Here is a 20949-nt window from a genome sequence, read left to right on the forward strand (position 1 = left end):
ATTTTATATATAGTAGTGTGTATATGTTAATTCCATTCTCCTGATGTATCCCTTCCTCCTACCTTCTGCTATGGTAACCGTAAGTTTGTGTTCTCTGTGTGGGTCTATTTCTGTTTTGTGAATAAGCTCACTTGTACCTTTTCAGATTCAATATATAAGTGATAGATATTTGTCTTCTCTGTCTGGCTTACTTCACTTAATATGATAATCTCCCAAGTTCATCTGTGTTTCTGCAAATGGCATTATTTTATTCTTTTCTATGGTTAATATTCCACTGTATATATATACCACATCTTTATCCATTCATCTGTTGATGGACATTTAAGTTCCTTCCACGTTCTGGCTATTGTAAATAGCGCTGCAGTGAACACCGGGGTGCGTGTATCTTCAAATTCTAGTTTTCTCTGGATATGTGCCCAGGAGTGGGATTGCTGGATCATATGGCAACTCTGACTTTAGTTTTTTAAGGAACTTCCATGGTGTTCTCCATAGTGGCTGCACCAGTTTACATTCTCACCGACAGTGTAGGAGGGTTCCCTTTTCTCCACACCCCCTCCAGCATTTATTTGTAGACTTTGATGATGGCCATTTTGACCAATATTAGGCAATATCTCATTGCATTTCTCTATTAGTGAAGTTGAGATTTTTTCATGTTCCTGTTGGCCAGCTGTATGTCTTTGGAGAAACAAACAAAAAAAACGTTTTTTTGACCTTGCCATGCAGCATGTGGGATCTTAGTTCTCTGAAAGCTACTGGATTTCCAGGGAAATCTCCAGAGTAATTTTTAAGGCTAACACCTTCCTATTCCTGTGCATTTAGGTATGGTATCAGAAAGGTGCCTGGAATCCCAGTTCCCTGCCTCTTTCCAGGAAGGACTTTATTTCCAACCTATTTTCTTTCTCCTCTAAATTGTATTTACATTGCTCACTTGCCTCTTAAACTGTCAAGTCAGCAGAGTATAACATGCCTACAGGGCCCACTCTAATCCATATTGAGTGAAAAGGTGAGGACAGCTAACATATAGTCAATGGTTATTCCTTGTCAGGTATAGTTATGAGTGCCTGGCTTCACTGACTCTTAACCCAAACAACACTGTCAGATGTAGGCACATCCCCATTTTATAGCTGAAGAAACTGAGAGGCACCCCTGGCCTGAGTCTACTGTGTGCCTAACATCTCTACTATGCTACCTCTGATCATATTGTTTCAGTTATCCCATGCTGTTTATGAAGTTTTAATATCTGTTAGTGCAGTTTAAAATCTATTTTAGTGCCATGGACTCCATTGCTGTGTTTTAGCATGTAATCTACTCTGACTTTAGATTCCTTTTTGCTCTTTACACATTATAACTCGTTATTGGCTGTTTTCTATTAAAAAAATTTGGTGTTTCCTCCTCCAAGGTTTTCTTCTGAGGAATTTTCAGTTATTTTGTGAATATTTGTCCTCATTTTGTGGGTACAACTTCCGTCGTACCCATCTCAGTTTATACATTCACTCAGGTGGATCCAGATCACGGGTGAAGTTACTCTCAGCCATCACCCCTGAACAGTGCCTGTCACACAGAAGGTACTACGGAAGTGTTAGCTGCCTCAATATTGGATCAGCTCTCATGAATACTTTGTGAGTCAAAACTTCAGGGTAATGCAGGAGGAAGAACAGGTCTGAGAACTGACAGTGGAGCCGCTTCACTGGAGTGGGGTCAGAGGCTTCTGCTTCTCCGATGGGAGATTGGGAATTTTAGGCCTGGAGGCTATACTGAGCAGCTCACAGAGGTCCCTCCTTTTTAATTCCTCAGGACACCAGTAGATACTGTCTTCTCCCAGCAATTTCTACTTATCTGGCTCGGTGGTTGAGCTGCCTGTGAGAGAGATCCTTATACCACTGGCCCATGCCAGGGCAGGCTGCACTGGGACACCAGCTGCTTGGAAGAAGATTGTGAAATTAGTGTTAAAGGGAAGCCTGTGAAGACAGGCAGGAAATGAAAACAGCACAAATGTTATATAAATGAGCATTTCATTATTAGGCAGCATGTGGGGAAAGCTCTGGGGCCTGATCCCATAGCACCCAGAGGATGAGAGTGTTGTTAAGTTGCTCATAGTTTCTGCAAGCCTAGTGGCTTACTTATTCCAGGGGAGTTGGAGTAGGGGTGGGGGGTGCTGTGCCCCCTCGCTAGCTGAAGGCTTAGGTCACATTCTGCGCACACGTCCCTCCAAGGCCTCCAGTTCAGCCAGCACTTCCTTGGGCAGATCCTGGTTGACCTGTTCTGTCAGATAGCTCCGAATGTCACGAACCTCCTGTTGCCAAAAGTCCTTGGGGAGGGAGAACAACTGGGTGGTGTCAATGGCTCCCAGGCTGCTGAGATCCAAGGCGCCTTCCTTAGGCACCAGCCCAATGGGTGTCTCCCGGGCACTCTCCTCCCCGTCGAGCCGTCGGCAGATCCAGTCTAGCACCCGGGCATTCTCTCCAAAGCCTGGCCACAGGAAGCGGCCTGCCTCGTCGCGCCGGAACCAGTTGACGTGGAAGATGCGGGGCAGCTGGACCCCCTTGCGCCCCTCCATGCTCAGCCAGTGTTCAAGGTAGCGCCCAAAGTTGTAGCCGAAAAACGGCCGCATGGCAAATGGGTCATGCATGATGACCTTCCCTGGGGAGGGGAGCAGGATGGGTAAGGAATCTCCTTTCTTACTGGAGAAAAGTATCCTGCCTCCAGCTGGAGGAAGCTGTGAAATGTTGGTGGTACTGGAATATCCTTAAGGCAGGGCTAGGGGAAGGGAGTGGGGAAAAGATACACCTGGAAGGGGTGGGCAGGAGGAAGGTCTGGCTCAGGGAGGGAGAGAAGAGGCAAGGTGGGCACAGGAGTGAAGCAGGGAGGGCACTCACCTTTGTGTTCAGCCGCTGCAGTGGCCTCGGAGCGCATGGCACTGCCCACAAACACCCCGTGGCGCCAGTTGAAGGCCTCATATACCAGGGGGACTCCTGGGACACCAGGGCACACGGTCACAGGCAGCCCTTATCTTTGCACCATCACTCTATCCCTTCTGGTGATCTCAGCTCCTACTGTCTCCTAGGACCTCCACTGTGGATTTTCAAACCCCATGCCGCCCGCCTCCACCTTGATTCTCCAGGTGGGGGCGCTCTACAGGCAGACAGCTGTAGTTAGCAATCCAGGTTGAGGCCCTCTGAGCTTTAAATACAAGAGGGAGGTGTGCCCTGATAGGGAGCCTGACTCTTAACCCAGAAGGCACAGAGCCTACATGATGTTTACCTTTGGGTCTACGGCCTCCAAAGATGATGGCGTCAATGGGGACTCCCTCTGGGGCCTCCCAGGCGGGGTCTATGATGGGGCACTGGCGAGCCGGGGCACAAAAGCGAGAGTTGGGATGCGCACAGGGCTCCTTGTCACCTGGCAGAGCAAATACAAATACTATCACTTCCAAGGGCATGTCCACTCCCAACACATATACCTTTGCAGGCACTCTTGCACAATTTCTTTTTGCCTCATCAGCTCCCTGCAACCTTGAGTTGGAGGTTGGTAGGGAGAAGGGAGCCAGAACATCTCCCCTGAAGATCAAGTTATTTATCCATGATGGTGCTGCCAACTGAGTTATGGGAGAAAAGAATGGGAGAGGAACTGGGGTTTAGCAGGATATTAATGTTTATGCTAAGTTACAGAACTTGGCCAGTGCTCAAGGGAATGGGGTTAAATACTGTCGTAGAGTTATAATAGAAATTTTGCCCCAGAAACTCTTCTTTTATGAGATTATTATTTAAATAAACACTCAAACCTAAAGCAAAAACTGAGACTGTCAGGTCAGTATTTCAGATAACTGACTTTCCATCAGCAAATGGCGGAAGACAGAATTTCCTGAGTTATCAAAATGCAAACAGGAACTAATTTTAAAGCTAGCAGTATTTTGGTAATTTCCCTGGGTCTGCTTAGACCCTGCTGGAGTGACAGGGCTTGAAGAACTCAGTTGAGGACGTAACCTGGACAGTGGTAACCTGAGGAGACCATTTTAGGCCCCTTCAGATGCATGGAGAGGAGTTGGGACCAACAGTGGCATATGTATAAAGCCCCATCATGGGGGCCCTGAATGGGCACAGTGCTTTCTCTGCTAGAAGTTGCTGCTCAAACCTGGGGGGCAAGGGAGTCACAGACCCAGTGTACCCTGCCCTCCTCCAGCCCCAGCTCCTGCCTCCACTCTCATATAAGCACCATCCCTTACACTTCTCTCTGGCACTTTCATCCCCAGTTCAGGACCTAGCTCAGGGTATTATTCTGAGAATTGAAGCTGGTACAACACGCCCTAGTAATACCCCTGAATCCAGAGATGATGAAAGGGTTGGGCAACTAGCCTGTGGGGAAATATGAAAGTTTCTTGGATTTCTCAGTTGGGTGGGAAGGCTGAGGAGGGCTTAATGATGGTGTTAGAGAAAATGAAGGATGATTAGATGAAGAGGGTGACTGCTAAGCCAGCCTGGAAAACTTGAATGTAAGCTTCAGTGACCACAGGCCACCCTCCCCTGCTAAGCTCTTCTTTGCTCCCAACCCTAGATCTCGGCTCTCTAAATGCCAAAGGCCACTAAAAGCTGAAGGTCCAGAGTGCAGGGCTGGGGGAAGGGGAGGGCGGCAGGGCACTGGAGAGTAATGACAGGGTTGAGAAACTAGCTTCCAGGAGAGGCTAAAGAGCTGGTCTAACTTCGTTTGAAAGGACTGGGGTGAATATGTTGGAAGAGCAGGGGAAAGTTAACCATACTGACCTTTAGCCAATGATTATTTTAGGGGGGTGGTGGTGGGGACCCATGGGAGGGGAGGGCCAGGCTTCCTCCTTCCTAATGGGTCAACTTTATGGATTGTGCTTTGAGTCCAATTCTTTCTGTAATAATTTCCAAGACAGCCCTTCCCCTTTAAAAACATTCAGCTTATATTAATTGAGAATTTACTATGTATTCAGCACTATGTTGAACCTTTTACATGCATTATTTAATTTAATCCTCCAATACCTTGTGAGCTAGGTACTGTAATAACTACCCCCATTCAAGTGATGGGGACCCTGAAGCTCAGGAGGTTTTAGCAACTCAGTCAGGCCACAGAGCCAATGCTTGGTGGAGCTGGGATGTGACTTGAGATCTTGCTTAGGGTTAGAAAACAGAACATTCATAACTCCCTGTGCCTCCCAGAGTTCCTGGGAGGTGGCTGCAGGTTGAGGAAAACTTTACATCAACAAGGTGCTGAGCCCCGGGTCTGACTAACCCCTCATACCAGGTTTCCAGGGTTTGCCTAGCCAGGAGGTCACGGTGATGCCAGGTGGAAGAGGCTGATCAATGCCCTCCCAATACACGCCGCCATCGCTGGTCTCAGCCACGTTGGTGAAAATGGTGTTACTCTGGATTGTGGCCATAGCATTGGGGTTGGTGGTGGCAGAGGTGCCAGGGGCCACCCCAAAGAAGCCATTCTCAGGGTTGATGGCCCGGAGTCGACCTGTCGAGAGGAGAAGTGAAAAAAAGGAAGGACTAACCAGGAAGAGTTGAGAGGCTCAGTCTTGGAAGGTCTTGCTCAGCTCCTCCCTGCCCTGAGCTAGACCCTAGATCTGAGGGGAAAGGCTCTGCATCTCCAGGGTAGGGGGCTGCCAGGAGGCAGGGGGGGTGGGGCGGTCGTTCAGGAAAATGTTCTCACTGACAAAGTTCACCCTGAGCAGTGAGGGGAGCGTCGAACCAGAACCCAGAGTATGATCTGAGGGCCTCTCACCATCACTGTCAAACCTCATCCAGGCGATGTCATCCCCCACACACTCCACTTTCCAGCCTGGCAGTGCCGGCCGCATCATGGCCAGGTTTGTCTTGCCACAAGCACTGGGGAAGGCGGCTGCCACATAGCGCTTCTTCCCCGATGGATTGGTGATACCTAGGATCTGCGAGTTGGGGAGAGAGAGGACAAGGAAGAGAGCACCAGACAGAGGTCAGGAATGGTCTGCCTGGGAAGGACAGTTAGGGGTCGACAGGGAGGACCAAGGTTTATTCACTAATTGGGTACACCGCCTGGCCATGGGGCCTGGGGTGGCAGCAAGGGGAAGCCCCCCAACAGTCAGCAGCTTCAGGCCAAAACTTCAGGCATTTGGGCTGAGTCCTTGGCCTCCAGTCTGGCAGTGGAGAGGCGAGGCTGAGGCTGACTGGTCAGGCCCTGCCCCTGGCCTGCCCCCCTCAGATCCTCACCAGGCCCTCACCAGCATGTGCTCCGCCAGCCAGCCCTCATCCCGGGCCAGCCGAGAGGCGATGCGAAGGGCAAAGCACTTCTTGCCCAGCAGGGAGTTGCCACCATAGCCGCTGCCGAAGGAGATGATCTCCCGCTGGTCAGGCACGTGGCCAATCAGGGTTTTCTCTGGATTGCATGGCCACTGGCTCACCGGCTCCCCTGGGGACAATGGATTCATGGGGCTGCTGGCAAGGGCATCAGGCATCAGGGTGTTGGGGGCTGGAGGGATTGGGGTTGGCAGGAAAGACACTGGGAGCAGTGGTGTTGTCAATGGGTGGCTAAAACCTCCTACCTCATGACACCTGTCAGCTCCTGTGCCCCTATTCTTGGATAATTCTTCTCAATCTTGTGCAAATGACATTGTCACCACAGACTCACTCCCAGCCCACTCCTGCTCTAGAACATGGGACTTCACTATCTCACTAATCAGGATGGCTAGGATGTGGGGTTCCCTCTGAATACAAGCTGGCCTCTGTGTCCTCCCCTGGGCAGAGCAGGTGCTCACCTTGCCCAGTCAAGGGTTGGCCCACAGAGTGAAGACACTTGACAAAGTCGCCATCTCCCAGGGCCTGAAGCACAGGTGTCCCCAACCGAGTCATAATCCGCATGCTTGCCACCACGTAGGCAGAGTCCGTGAGCTGCACTCCGATGCGGGACAGCGGGGAGCCCACGGGACCCATGCTGAACGGAATCACGTACATGGTTCGGCCTATGGAGGAAAACGCCCCCTGGATGAAGGGTTCCAACCTGTTGATACCTTCAGTGCCCCTGCATCTGTGTCCCTGCCCTGATTACCCTGCATGCAGCCTGGAAACCTCTCATCCACAGCTTGCTGGAACTCAGCTGGGGACATCCAGTTGCCCAGCTGCCCACGGGCCCCACCAGCCGGGAGTGGCACCGTGTCCCGTTGAGAAGGAGTTACAATCACCGTCTTGCTCTCTACTCGTGCCACATCCTTGGGGTCTGTGCGGGCCAGCCAGCTGGGGGAGAGCGGATATCAAGAAGATAGTGGCCAGCAGACTGCCCTCACCCCAGACCCACTCTTTCACGTCCAGCTTTGTCTCCAGGTCTTCTGTTGGCCTTATTTTTTCCCATCCATTTGCATCTCAGTTCTTGCCCCAGATTTTTTTTTTTTTGATTTTTGGATCTTAGTTTGCGGCATGCCAAGCACATGGGCTCAGTAGTTGCAGTGTGTGGGTTTAGTTGCTCTGCACCATGTGGGATCTTAGTTCCTGGACCAGGGATCAAACTCACGTCCTCTGCTTTGCAAGGCAGATTCTTAACCACTGGACCACCAGGGAAATTCTCTCCCCAAGATTTTGTCCCAATCTAAGGGGTAGTTCCCTTGGCCCCCAGCCCTCTAATGGCCTGTGCCCTGGCAGAAACTCCCTGAATTTGTTAAGTAAAAAAAAAAAAAAGTAAAGGCTTTTATTTGTATCAACTTAACATAAAAAACCACAATAATTTCTGATGGTTTCCCTCAAAGCTCCATTCTGCTTATTCCATTGGCATGGTCTATTTAAAATTGGATTTTGTCTCGGTAAACCCAAAGTGGCCTCGTCCAAGGAGCTGCCCCCATTTCACAGGTTGCTGGGCTCAGGACTTACCAATTGTTGTACTTCGGGAGTTTTCGGATGAGTCCCTGCTGTTCCAGCAGGGCCAGTGTGGCAGTGTTCTCCGCCTCGGTCCCATCACAGATGTGGATGCCCTCTGGGTGGCACAGGCGGGCACTGTGCTCCACAAAGTCTCGAACCTTAGCAGGCAGTTGGCCCAGATCTCCGCTGAGGACTCGCAGCGTCTGGATGCTACACCGTGACGCCCAACCCCAGGGGCTCAGCCTGTGCCAGCTAAGCCTGCAAGAGAAGAAACAGAGAGGTAATGGGCCAGGTGTTCTCATGGAAGATGGGCAAGTCAAGGGTACAGAGGGCTGGGCCTCTAAAGACGAGCTAAAGTCTGTCTGGGTATAGGCACCACGAAGAAGTCAGACTAAGTGAAGGAGATGGGTTCAGGCCATGTGTATTTTGTGGCCTTTATGAGGCTTAGTGAGGGTGTCTCCTGATTAGCAAGGGACAGGTATCACCAAATGAGCATAAAGGCACATGTCTGGCAATATGGAAGTATATGTTTAGGCATGCTGATGTTATTGTAGGCTTGGCTCATGCCCATGATTTACTATGTCTGGTCAATGTCTGGAAATGAGCAGGTGTCCTGTGGCCCAAATGTCAATAAATTGTGCCCAGGTGACAGCTTCATGTGTCTGGTGTTCTTTTCATTCTCAAATATAGTTTTGCATGCTGGAAGACTGTGAAAGCTTCAAGCAGAGGACCAGGTCTGTGACATGGTTAAGTCCCAGTTTTCTCAATTTGGGCCCTTGCACAAAGAGTGGGTGATCGAATCTCAGGGTTCCAGGCATTGTTTCTGTGGCTGCCCAGCAGCCCAAGAAGGATTGCATAAAATGTTGCCACTGGGTAGGTAGGTATTTTCAAACTGTGTGGAAGGCTGACTGTCAGGGAATATCACTGGCTGGGCTGCATGCCCCAATTCTTAGAACAGAGCCCCTGGAATCTGTCCCTTCACACCCCTAGGAGAGGGAAAAGTAGGGTCTGCTCTGATTGGCCTGGACCCAAGGTGGAGTGATCCAGAAAGGCCAAGAAAGGGAAGTTACCCTCCTCCTATGCCAGGGCCTTGCCCACCAGAAACTGTACCCCACACGCCCAGTACTGCATGACCCTGTCCCTCCCTTGGCTCTCTTTCCTAGAACACAAATTGCCTAGAGCTTTGGCGGTGGGGTGGAGCATTAGACTCCAGGGTGCTCAGACTCACAGGGAAGAAGCCTGGGGAGGAGAGGACACTCAGGCTGTGCCTGGAAGCTGGGTGGCTTCACTGGGCAGGGCAGGGTGGAGACCTAGTGTGGCCCTAGGGGCAGAGGAGGAAGCCTTCTGGGACCTGTTCTGTTCTGCCTCTGAGAGTTTCCCCCAAGCATTAATTTTAAAGGCATTCAGCCTTGGGGAGAACCTCTCTCTGTGGGGAGGCTGCCTCTGGGAGTCTCCTGTGAAGCTCCCCCTGCTCTTCTCCAGTCTCTGGAGTGGGACCTTATCCTTTTTCTCTGCTCCAGAGACCACCCACAATGGCTGGCCTAGTGGAACCAGCTGTGGGAGAGACAGCGGGTCGGCTCAGACTCTGAGACAAAAGCTGAGAAGGGAGACTACAGAAGGAAGACAGAAAGCTGTGAAAAGGGGGTGACGATAGACAGGCAGGGCCTGGGGGTTCGTCCTGGACAGGGGATGAAGCCAGCCAGGTAAGAATGAAGGCAACTTAGTCCCTACCTCTACCATGCCTTCCTCCTTCTTGGGACCCCAGACTCCTCTAGCTGTGCAGGGCTCCCCGCCAGATTCCCATCCGGGGAAGGCCGGGGAATGGCTGTTTACCTTCTACCTTCTTTAGGGAGCTCTGAGCTCAGTCCCCAGGGGGTTCGTGCATCCTTGACCCCAGGGCCCTACTTTTCCTCACTGCAACCTGTGGAACCATTCACATCTGTACCAAGCAAAGGAGGAGATATGGGGATTCGGCCCCGCGAGGGCGAGAGAGGAGGGGAAAGGAAGTTCTGAGAGTGGCAGATACAGACGGTGTGGTCAGGGACCGGCAAAGCAGGGAGAGGGAGGAGGGGACGGAAACCGAGACACCCGGAGCGGCTGAGGCCGCCCCGATCTCCGGCGTGACGCACGACCCGAGAGGACGAGATCCAGACACAGTCGCCACCTGCCCGCCTCCTCCTCTCGGATGCAAAACCAGGCTGAGCGGGACGAGCAGGACAACGCATATGGCAGCCCTGAGCGGGCGAGCGCGGCGGAAAGTGAGGGTCGGCCCCGGTCTGGGGGTCACTCACCGCAGGCCGGGGCGGTACACAGAGGCCATGGCACCTGCGCTGGGGCTGCGGGGTGGCCGCGAGAACCGAGCGGAGCCGGGGAGATAAGGAAGGCGGGGAACGAGGGAGCAGCGCCGAGAGCGGGAGCTCAGGCTAGGCGGGAGGCGCTTAAAAAGGAGGCGGGCCGGCACAGGGGCGGGACCCAGCAGCGCCGGCGAGACCCTCTCTCCGCCCCCGTGCTACCCGCGGGTCCGCCCAGCCGCGGCCCCAGCCGCTGCATCCTAGCCCCCAAACCCTTGTCTCCCATTGGAGGATTGGTTCCTCTCCTCGGCTCCCCTCCCCGAAGCCCCGCCCCACCGGTCCGCCTTGCCCACTGCACATGATGTAATTTTGAGGACTCTTGCTCCTGGGAAATAGCGACTGTCAGGCACCGTGGCAAACAAGCCAAGAATAGGGGCGAGGCCAGGGGCTGAACCCACGGGAAGCTGGAGGTTTAGAAGCCGGGGGCTGGGGCTTTGCCTTTCCCTTTCCTCCCGGGGCTTGGGCACTCTGGGCCCAGGCTCTTCTGTTGTCCAGGACTCTAATATCATGGTTCCCTCAGTCCCCAGCTCCCAAACCCCTGTTTCTTCTCCCAGAGATGAGGATTCTTCTCTGCCCTACCATGGTGGTAATGTCTCTCCACCCCAGAATCTCTTCTTTGGGGCTCTGGGCTGATCATTCCCTCCACATTCCCCTGAAGAACGCATCTGCCCCAACCAACCATCAAGTCCTCTGGTAATTTCTCAAGTTATGTCTCCATCCAGACATCTGTCTTCAGCTTGAGGCCCTAGGTATTATCCCAAATGCCATAGCATCTCAAACTCAACATGGCTATGGTAAGCCAGCATCCATTCCTTATTTCTGTTAATAGCACCCTGATGTTCCTTTGGGGAACCACCTCCTCAAACTCTGTGGTCCTGTAGGCCTCTTGGGGGTGGGCTCTGAGCTTGGCCAAATTGTGTGTTCTTTACTCTGGCCATAGCCAGTGGAAATGTTCAGGAATGGGTATGGTGTCTCTCTCTCTCAGGCTTATTCTGTCAGCTTTCAAAATGGGCTCCCTGTCTGCTGGGGTTGCTGGACTGGAGGAACCTAAGCCTGATGCTGCTGGGTGTCAGCTTGGCCCTTCAAAGGAGAAACCTGCCTGAGATGGAAGTCAGTCTAGAGGAAGCAGGCCGACGGACGGAGAGCAACAGATTCCTGATTCGAGAGTTCAATTCAGTTCATTTCAGTCGCTCAGTTGTGTCCGACTCTTTGCGACCCCATGAATCGCAGCACACCAGGCCTCCCTGTCCATCACCAACTCCCGGAGTTCACTCAGACTCACGTCCATCGAGTCAGTGATGCCATCCAGCCATCTCATCCTCTGTCATCCTCTTCTCCTCCTGCCCCCAATCCCTCCCAGCATCAGCATCTTTTCCAATGAGTCAACTCTTCGCATGAGGTGGCCAAAGTACTGGAGTTTCAGCTTCAGCATCATTCCCTCCAAAGAAATCCCAGGGCTGATCTTCAGAATGGACTGGTTGGATCTCCTTGCAGTCTAAGGGACTCTTGGTGAACCCAGGCTGCATCCTGGACTCAACCTCATGTGTATGTATTTGGGACAATTTCTTCCAGTCCCTACATCCAAACTCTGTCTATAGCCACTCCACTGCAAGCATCTGCCTCTTTGTGCCTGCTCTCTGGCCTAAAGATGTGCACACTGGTGGTGTCACAACCACCCTTTCAAAGTGATGCTGAAAGCCCAGCTTGTCTGTACACTGGTGCCGAATCTAATCTTGGCAACAGAGTTTTGGGTGAAGTAGGAAAGAATTAACTGTATTACTTTGCCAGGCAAAGGAGGCTACAGTGGGTTAATGCCCTTAAAACTGTGTGTCCCAATTTGGAGAAGATAGTGAGAAATTTTATAATAATTGTTCAAAGAGAGCATGATCAATTTGTGGATGTTCTTCTGATAGGTTGGTGGTGAGGTAAGTAGAAGTCAGCATCATCAACGTTCATCATCAACTGGTACATGCTTGTGGATAGCATACCATCATTTGATAACTTCTCCCACCTGGAAAAGTTTTCAGAATTTGCAAAATAACTCAATGATATTATTATGTATATCAGTTGCTAGGGAAACAGGACCTTGCCCCATAGTTGCCCTTAACTGTCTCCCTGGTCTTGCATCCCTTCCCTTCCCCAAGCAGTTCAAGTTAACAACTGCTTGAATCTGTCCATTGGAGCTCAGGGAAGGTCATGGAGGCTGAATGAGGGCTGTTTCCTATAATCAAAGAAATGGGGGACACAGAAAGTCTTTGCACCTAGGAGCCCCACGGAGCCTAGCTTGATATCAATAGGTCATCATCTCTTCTGCTCTCATGGTTCCCTATCAGCAAATGGAACCACTATCTAGCCAGTTGCCCCAGAGGAACCTGAATCAGTCTGGACTCTTCCTTCCTTATCTTCCACAGCCAATCAGACACCAGGACCTTTGGATTTGTACTTCACAATTAGCTCTCAAATCAGTGTCTGTCCACTTGACCCTTGCCTTAGTTCAAGGTTTATCTCTCACTTGGCTTCAGACAATAGCTTCCAAGCACCTGCTTGGCCTCCCACATCTCCAAATGCTACTCCCTCTCCCTCCCACTAAGTTCTTCTCCGAACTTTGCACATAAGTGCACTTTGGAAAATTAAGAGAGAAGGATAGTGTTTATTGTATGGCCACTAGGTGCCAGGCTCTGAACCAGCAGTTTTACACGCATGTGTGTGCTTGTTCAGACATGTCTGACTCTTTGCGACCCCAGGGCTGTAGCCCGCCAGGCTCCTCTGTCCGTGGGATTTCCCAGGTGAGAATACTAGAGTGGGTTGCCATCTCCTCCTCCAGGGGAATCTTCCCGGCCCAGGGATGGAACCTGCATCTTCTGGGTCTCCCGCACTGGCAGGCAGATTCTTCACTGCTGAACCGCTGGGGAAGTTCTTTACATGCACAGCCTCATTCCATTTCACAACAACTCTGTTTCATCGATGTGGCCACTGAGGCTTAGAGTTTAAGCCATTTTTTCAAAGTCACACAGCTGATCAGCAGGAGAAACAGAATCTGAATCCAAGTTTTTCTTTTTTTTTGAATCCAAGTTTTTCTCACTCTAGTTACCAAGTTGGTTTTTTTCCCCTGCGATTCTATATTGTCTCTGATTTATCATTAAGAAAAAAAAAATGAGATCATAGCATTCTTAGGCTTAAAATTCCTTGAAGGCTTCCTACCACATGACAACTGATGTCTTTCATAATCTGGCTTCTGTTTATCCAGTGGTATCACCTCCCGCTCCTTACTTGCTGTCTTCTCTCCTATATGCCAAACTCTGCAGTTTCCAGAGCACACCTGGGAATCCTTTCTGCCTTTCAGGTTTAAATTAAACATCACCTCCCGTGTGAAGGTCTGTGTGCCCCTTAGAATTAACATCTCTCTCATCTGTGTTAGCTCTATACTGTGTGCATACCTATATCTTTGAATTAATTGTACTTTATTATAGTTGTTTTTGTGTCTCTATAATCCCTGGGCCTTCTTTTAGCCTGACCCACAAGATGGTCCAGTGTCAGAGGAACACCACCAGGGGGCAGGGCAAGCCCTGGCTTGGTCTGCATTTTCTGTTCCCCAGGGCCCTCTGGTTCACCCCATGGATGTCTCACAGAACCTCTGCAGTAGATACTAGGACTGTGGCCCAGATCCCCACTTTAGAATCACAGCACTTATTGAAACTGAGTGGGTCCCTGTGGGACCCTCCCAGATACAAATCCTTTTTGTGTCCCCAGTTTCTTATTTGGAGGAAAAAGGCTTTAGCTTCCTAGACCTTCCCTGAGTACCAAAGGGCAGATTCAGGGAGGAGAGATAATGCAAAAACAGAGGAGGAGCAGTCCAGAAAGGATAGTGTGGCTATAAAGCAGGGTCCTGGTTCCTCCTCAAGGGATATCAGTTCAGCTCAGTTCAGTTCAGTTGTTCAGTCATGTCCGACTCAGTGACCCCATGGAGTGCAGCACGCCAGGCCTCCCTGTCCATCACCAACTCCTGGAGTTTACTCAAACTCATGTCCATTGAGTCAGTGATGCCATCCAACCATTTCATCCTCTGTCATCCCCTTCTCTTGCCTTCAGTCTTTCCCAGCATCAGGGTCTTTTCAAATTAGTCAGTTCTTTGCATCAGGTGGCCAAAGTATTGGAGTTTCAGCTTCAGCATCAGTCCTTCCAATGAATATTCAGGACTGATTTCCTTTAGGATGGACTGGTTGGATCTCCTTGCAGTCCAAGGGACTCTCAAGAGTCTTCCCCAACACCACAGTTCAAAAGCATCAATTCTTCTGCACTCAGCCTTTTTTATAGTCCAACTCTCACATCCATACATGACTACTGGAAAAACCATAGCTTTGACTAGACAGACCTTTGTTGGCAAAGTAATGTCTCTGCTTTTGAATATGCTGTCTAGGTTGGTCATAACTTTCCTTCCAAGGAGTAAGCGTCTTTTAATTTCATGGCTGCAGTCACCATCTGCAGTGATTTTGGAGCCTCCCAAAATAAAGTCTCTCACTGTTTCCACTGTTTCCCCATCTATTTGCCATAAAGTGATTATGCCAAAGCCTTTGACTGTGTGGATCACAATAAACTGCAGAAAATTCTGAAAGAGATGGGAATACCAGACCACCTGATCTGCCTCTTGAGAGATTTGTATGCAGGTCAGGAAGCAACAGTTAGAACTGGACATGGAACAACAGACTGGTTCCAAATAGGAAAAGGAGTACGTCAAGGCTGTATATTGTCACCCTGTTTATTTAACCTATATGCAGAGTACATCATGAGAAATGCTGGACTGGAAGAAACACAAGCTGGAATCAAGATTGCCGGGAGAAATATCAATAACCTCAGATATGCAGATGACACCACCCTTATGACAGAAAGTGAAGAGGAACTAAAAAGCCTCTTGATGAAAGTGAAAGAGGAAAGTGAAAAAGTTGGCTTAAAGCTCAACATTGAGAAAACAAAGATCATGGCATCCGGTCCCATCACTTCATGGGAAATACATGGGGAAACAGTGGAAACAGTGTCAGACTTTATTTTTCTGGGCTCCAAAATCACTGCAGATGGTGACTGCAGCCATGAAATTAAAAGACTCTTACTCCTTGGAAGGAAAGTTATGACCAACCTAGATAGCATATTCAAAAGCAGAGACATTACTTTGCCAACAAAGGTTCGTCTAGTCAAGGCTATGGTTTTTCCTGTGGTCATGTATGGATGTGAGAGTTGGACTGTGAAGAAGGCTGAGTGCAGAAGAATTGATGCTTTTGAACTGTGGTGTTGGAGATGACTCTTGAGAGTCCCTTGGACTGCAAGAAGATCCAACTAGTCCATTCTGAAGGAGATCAGCCATGGGATTTCTTTGGAAGGAATGATGCTAAAACTGAAACTCCAGTACTTTGGCCACCTCATGTGAAGCATTCACTCATTGGAAAAGACTCTGATGCTGCGAGGGATTGGGGGCAGGAGGAGAAGGGAATGACAGAGGATGAGATGGCTGGATGGCATCACTGACTCAATGGACGTGAGTCTGAGTGAACTCCGGGAGGGGTGATGGACAGGGAGGCCTGGCGTGCTGGGATTCACGGGGTCGCAAAGAGTTGGATGCGACTGAGCCACTGATCTGATCTGATCTGATCTGATGGAACCAGATGCAATGATCTTAGTTTTCTGAATGTTGAGTTTTAAGCCAACTATTTCACTCTCCTCTTTCACTTTCACAAGAGGCTCTTTAGTTCTTCTTTGCTTTCTGTCATAAGGGTGGTGTCATCTGCATATCTGAGGTTATTGTAATTTCTCCCTGCAATCTTGATTCCAGCTTGTGCTTCATCCAGCCCAGCGTTTCTCATGATGTACTTTACACATAAGTTAAATAAGCAGGGTGACAATATACAGCCTTGATGTACTCCTTTCCCAATTTGGAACCAGTCTGTTGTTCCATGTCCAGTTCTAACTGTTGCTTCCTGACCTGCATACAGATTTCTCAAGAGGCAGGTCAGGTGGTCTGGTATTCCCATCTCTTTAAGAATTTTCCACAGTTTGTTGCGATCCACACAGTCAAAGGCTTTGGCATAGTCAACTCAACAACACAAGTGAACAACCTCAAGGGATATATATAAAAATACCTTTGAGTTCTTCTGCAGCAACTGAGGCCCCCACCCAGGTTATTGTTCAGTTGCTAAGGTGTGTCGACTCTTTGCGATCCCATAAACTGCAGCAGACAGGCTTCCCTGTCCTTCATTATCTTCCTAAGTTTGTCCACCCAGGTGGAGAATGGTAACTTCAGGCTGAGCACACGATCCCTGGAACACAGCCCTGTTACCTCACCAGCAAGCAGTCAGAAGAAAAAATTCACACACCCTAAAGGCCCTACCCCAGATTTTGTCTATAAAATCTTCTTCCAGAAACCCACTGGGGTTTCTGAGCACGAGCCACACTTTCTCCTTGCTTGGCCCTGCAGTAAACCTTTCTCTGCTCCAAACTCCCACATTTCAGTTGGGCCTCACTGTGCTTCATGGGGTATGCAAACTTGCATTTAGTAACAGGTGCAGGGTGTGACCAGCCTTGTCTTACTCTGCATTTTCTGCTCCCCAGGGCCCTCTGGATCTCCCCTTGGATGTCTCACAGATCCCCCGTTGTGGGTGCTGTGGCATGCTGCCCAGATCCTTCAGGATCCTGTCTCAGCTGCTGAGTGTTGGCTGCTGATAGTGAAGAGCTGAGCACTTCCCTGGGTACCACCTATGGCTGAAGGGAGCTGTCTTGCCAAATGTGCATGCCTCTTTCCTGGGGCAGCCTGTGTCCAATGGCTGATTGGTTCAGGGGTCCAGAGTCCCAGCCCCTTTCTCTCAATTGAGGACACTCTGAAGTTTCATCCTAGCTCCAGAGCTCCTATAGGGTCAGCTGAAGCCTCTGTTTCAGCCATAATGCTCTTCAGCTCTTCTCTCTATCCAATGCTGCTTCCCTCACAGACTCTGAAAATCCTCCCATCAAACCACCTGTACACAAGTTTCCATCTTGGAGTTGTTATTTTTTTTTTCCAGCTTAAGATATCTCCCCAACTCAACTTGGATACTGCATTAACCCCCTAATCTGACTCTTGATTCCATTTTGGCCATCCTTCACAGTAGATCTGAAGTGGTCTTTTAAACACAACCTGATCATTCCACATCCTTGCTGAAAATCCTTTAGTAGCTTCTCATTGTTCTTAAGGGCTTCCCCCGTGGCACAGAGGTAAAGAATCCACCTGCAATGCAGGAGCCGCAGAAGACGTGAGTTCGATCCCTGGGTTGGGAAGATCCCCTGGAGGAGGAAATGGCAACCCACTACAGTATTCTCCCCTGGAGAATCCCATGAACAGAGGAGCCTGGTGGGCTACAGTTCAGAGGGTCTCAAAGAGTTGGACATGACTGAAGCGACTCAGCATGTTCTTTTTAAAGTCCATATCCTAAACTTGGCCTACAAGTCTCTGCATGATCCAGCCCCACCCTCACCTATCACCATGCTTCCCACTTTGCTTGGTTTTTGCTTTTTGGCTAGTTTTTTTTTCAGTTTCATGCATTTTTTTTTTTTTTTCAATTTCATGTATGTGTCTACCTCTTCCCTGCCCAGAGCCCTTGCATAGATTATTCCTGTGACTTGGAATCCCCATCTTCTCCACCCCTCCAGACACAGTCCCTTTTTACTCCCCTGACTAGTCTCAGTTTAATGTGACTTCCTTAGGCTAGTTGTTGCTGCAATGCCACTGCCTCCCCTGCCCCCACATTAGATTAGGTTCCCATGAAATAAAGTCTCATAGGTCCCTGCCCTTCTCTTGCATAGCACACATCTTCATATAATGAATTATTTTTACGTAGGCCCATCCCTAACTAGAGGCTCTAAATATTTGAAATGTATGACTTAAACAAGCTAACAACTATTAAACAAATATTCTATTCTTCTACCTTGACAAATACACACATAATGGTCTGGAATTTGAATTCAAATTTGGATTTTGTTTGGAATTCTCAGGATTCCACAGCAGAATGTGGTATTGTGGGGGAAGGCATCTCTTTGGATCCACTTCTTTTCCCACCTCTGACACCATCTTCTACCACAAGGGGACTCCTTTGCATGCATGTAGACCTTCCTGTCTACACAGCCCAATTCTGTCCACAGTCTCCTGCCAATAGCCACTCCTTGGCCACCCCCTGGGTCTAAGGATGTGTATCTGAGTAGTGTGATCTACCCTTGGGAGGGCAAACCCAGGAAAGAGGTCCATGTGGGCCCTAGAAGTGGGCTTGGGGCCCTTTGCACAGAGAATTCCTAAGTATGTGGAGTATAGTCCAGAAGGCACTTGGGGTATGGGCAGGGGAGGCCTGGACTCCTCGCTGCAAGGGACATAGCCAGAAGAGGGCCAGAGAGATGCCTTCCAAAACACAGGGCCCAGGGCAGGGGCTATTCCTACCTGGGCCCAAGGGCAATAAACTGACATTTCCCTGGTTCATCAGTCTGTAAGCTTCACAAAGATGGGGCTGGTGATGGTCTGATTTACTGAGGGTCCCTAGTGCCCAGCATATTGTTTGGTGCAGAGTAGGTGTTTAATCAATATTTGTCAAATGAATGAATGTATGAGAGGTAAACCAAGAAGAGGTCTGAGGATTTGGATGCATTACTGATGATCTAGATTGTACAGGTTGTACAGGACTGCAAAACGGGGGGTGCAGGACAGAAGAGAAGGGCAGGGAACCCCAGATCACTGGCTCTGTCTCCCTTCCTCTCCTTCCTCTTTGTTCCCTGCCCCACTCCTCCAGGACCTTTGCCTACCTAGGCTCCCTCCACATGGTCTAGCATCCCTCTGTCTGTATCCTTTTACCTTTAGTTCCTTTGTCTACTGCTCTTTTTCTGTGGCCCGACCATCAATTTGTCTGTTATGAATTTGTTTCTAGTTCTTGGTTGCCAGTCTTACCTTCCTCTCTCCCTTCTTCTGCCACTTTTACTCTTCTAGCCCCTTGTTCCCATCACCTTTTACTCCCTCTTGATCCCCTCTTGGAAACTTTCTTCTCTCTTTTAGTTCCCCATGGCCCTTCACCCAACTCTGCGTTTTGCCCATGTTCCTCTGTCTCCTTCAATCCAGATTGCTGGGGAGCCCCTGACTTGTTCTGTCCTCTCGCCCAAGTCTATACTTACTGCCTCCTTAGCTAAGTCTTCCTGCCTCCCTTCCTCTGTTTTGTCCTTCCCAGAGTCCACCTGGTTTCATCTTTCTCATCCCCATTTCCCTGTCCCTGCTTGTCCTTGAGCCAGACAGTCTCAGCATGTAGCCCCCTCCTGCCAAGAAAACCTATGAAGCACCTTGTGGGTCCTTGCTGGCTACTGCAGGTTCTTCCCTCTGTGCCCTTAGTCCTTTCCCCTGGCCCAGCCCTCACCCCCCAGACTCCTTTCCCTGGTCAGTGGTGCCTGGTCTGAGCCCCGAGCGGCTCAACTTGCCTGAGCTTGTTTAGTCTGACTCCTTTAGCCCGTTAGAGGCTTAGCCCTCCCACCTCTCCTCTGAGCGCTCCAGTAAACAAGAGGATCAGTGCAGACCTGACAGCTGCTGGGGGGCAAGTGTCTGGCTAGACCAGACCGGGCCTGCGAAAGGGGCTGCAGTCAACACTTGCTATTTCTTCTTCACAGGGAAATTCTGAGGCCTCTTTCCTGTGGATTTACCTTAGAACCCCATTCCATGGGCATATGTATGGGGTCCCTAGTCTCCATGGTTCCCATTCCCATTGTGTGGCCTTGTTCCCAGGCCTTGGGTTTTGTTTGTTTGTTTTTCTTTTGCAGCAATAACACTACATCCAGGCCATCACACCACTTGAATGATGACAATGGCTTCTGCTCCATAAAATGGAGGCCAAGTGTGGAAAGACAGGTGTCCTCTGATGGAATTCTTTATATGTATGTGTAGAGAGAGAGAGAGAGGAGAGACCACACCCACCCACCCACACACACACACACACACATACCCCAGAGAAAGCTGAGTTGACTACAGGTATTCTGTAGACCAGGGGTTCTACTTTAGTGTTCATCAAAATAACCTGGAGGACTTATAAAAACACAGAGTTTTGGGATCCTATCCCCAAAGCGTCTGATTTAGTAAGTTTGAGGTGATTCCAGAGAACTTGCATTTTTTAACAAGTTCCCAGATGGTGCTGCTGATCTGGGGACCCCAGTCTGAGAACCGCTGTCTTCCGAATCCTAATCCACCAGCTCTTAACCTAACTCCAAAGGCTGGGACCCAGTTAATTTTTATAATTGATGATCCCTGGGGCTGATGGACACCCAGGTTTCTCTTTGGGTGGGGAAAGAAGACCTGTTAACCCCATGGAGTGTTTGGATGTCCTTAGAAATTAGAGAATAGCCTTTAACTCCTGGAGTTCTATTCTAGTACAGACTCTATTTAAACAGCTTCAGACAGGTTTAAACATCTCCTTGGCTAATACCTAGTATCCCTGTTCCAACTTCTACATGGGGATGATAGCTCTAAGAGGTGTTAGGGGATTAGGCTGAAAATGTAGGTCACCCCCCAGCCATCTGGGAACCAGGAGGAGTGAGAGAGGAAGAGAGCGGTTCAGAGACACACAAGGAAAAGGTGAGGGGAAGCAGAGGGCAAATGAGGGCAGTTTCAAAAGTGCCTTGGATGGATTGATGGTGATTGGATTTCAGTGTCCCGAGGTGGCCCGGAAGGAAAGAAGGAGCAGGGCTCCTCATTTCCCCCATGCTCCTGCTCCCAAGCT

General features: G+C 49.8%; 1 protein-coding gene across 1 annotated transcript; it reads right to left on the reverse strand.

The window, feature by feature from the left end:
• Positions 1-1995: 1995 nt before the first annotated feature.
• PCK2 (phosphoenolpyruvate carboxykinase 2, mitochondrial) lies at positions 1996-10179 on the reverse strand. The gene is made up of 10 exons (XM_005904898.3): positions 10136-10179; positions 7857-8102; positions 7045-7229; positions 6755-6958; positions 6221-6408; positions 5746-5908; positions 5260-5478; positions 3262-3399; positions 2877-2972; positions 1996-2640 (listed from the first exon to the last, which is right to left on the reverse strand). The coding sequence occupies exons 1-10, from the start codon at positions 10162-10164 to the stop codon at positions 2186-2188; spliced, it is 1923 nt and encodes a 640-aa protein (XP_005904960.1). The 5' UTR covers positions 10165-10179; the 3' UTR covers positions 1996-2185.
• Positions 10180-20949: the final 10770 nt, after the last annotated feature.

Source organism: Bos mutus, chromosome 10, assembly GCF_027580195.1.
Source record: "Bos mutus isolate GX-2022 chromosome 10, NWIPB_WYAK_1.1, whole genome shotgun sequence".
Lineage (NCBI taxonomy): Eukaryota > Metazoa > Chordata > Mammalia > Artiodactyla > Bovidae > Bos > Bos mutus.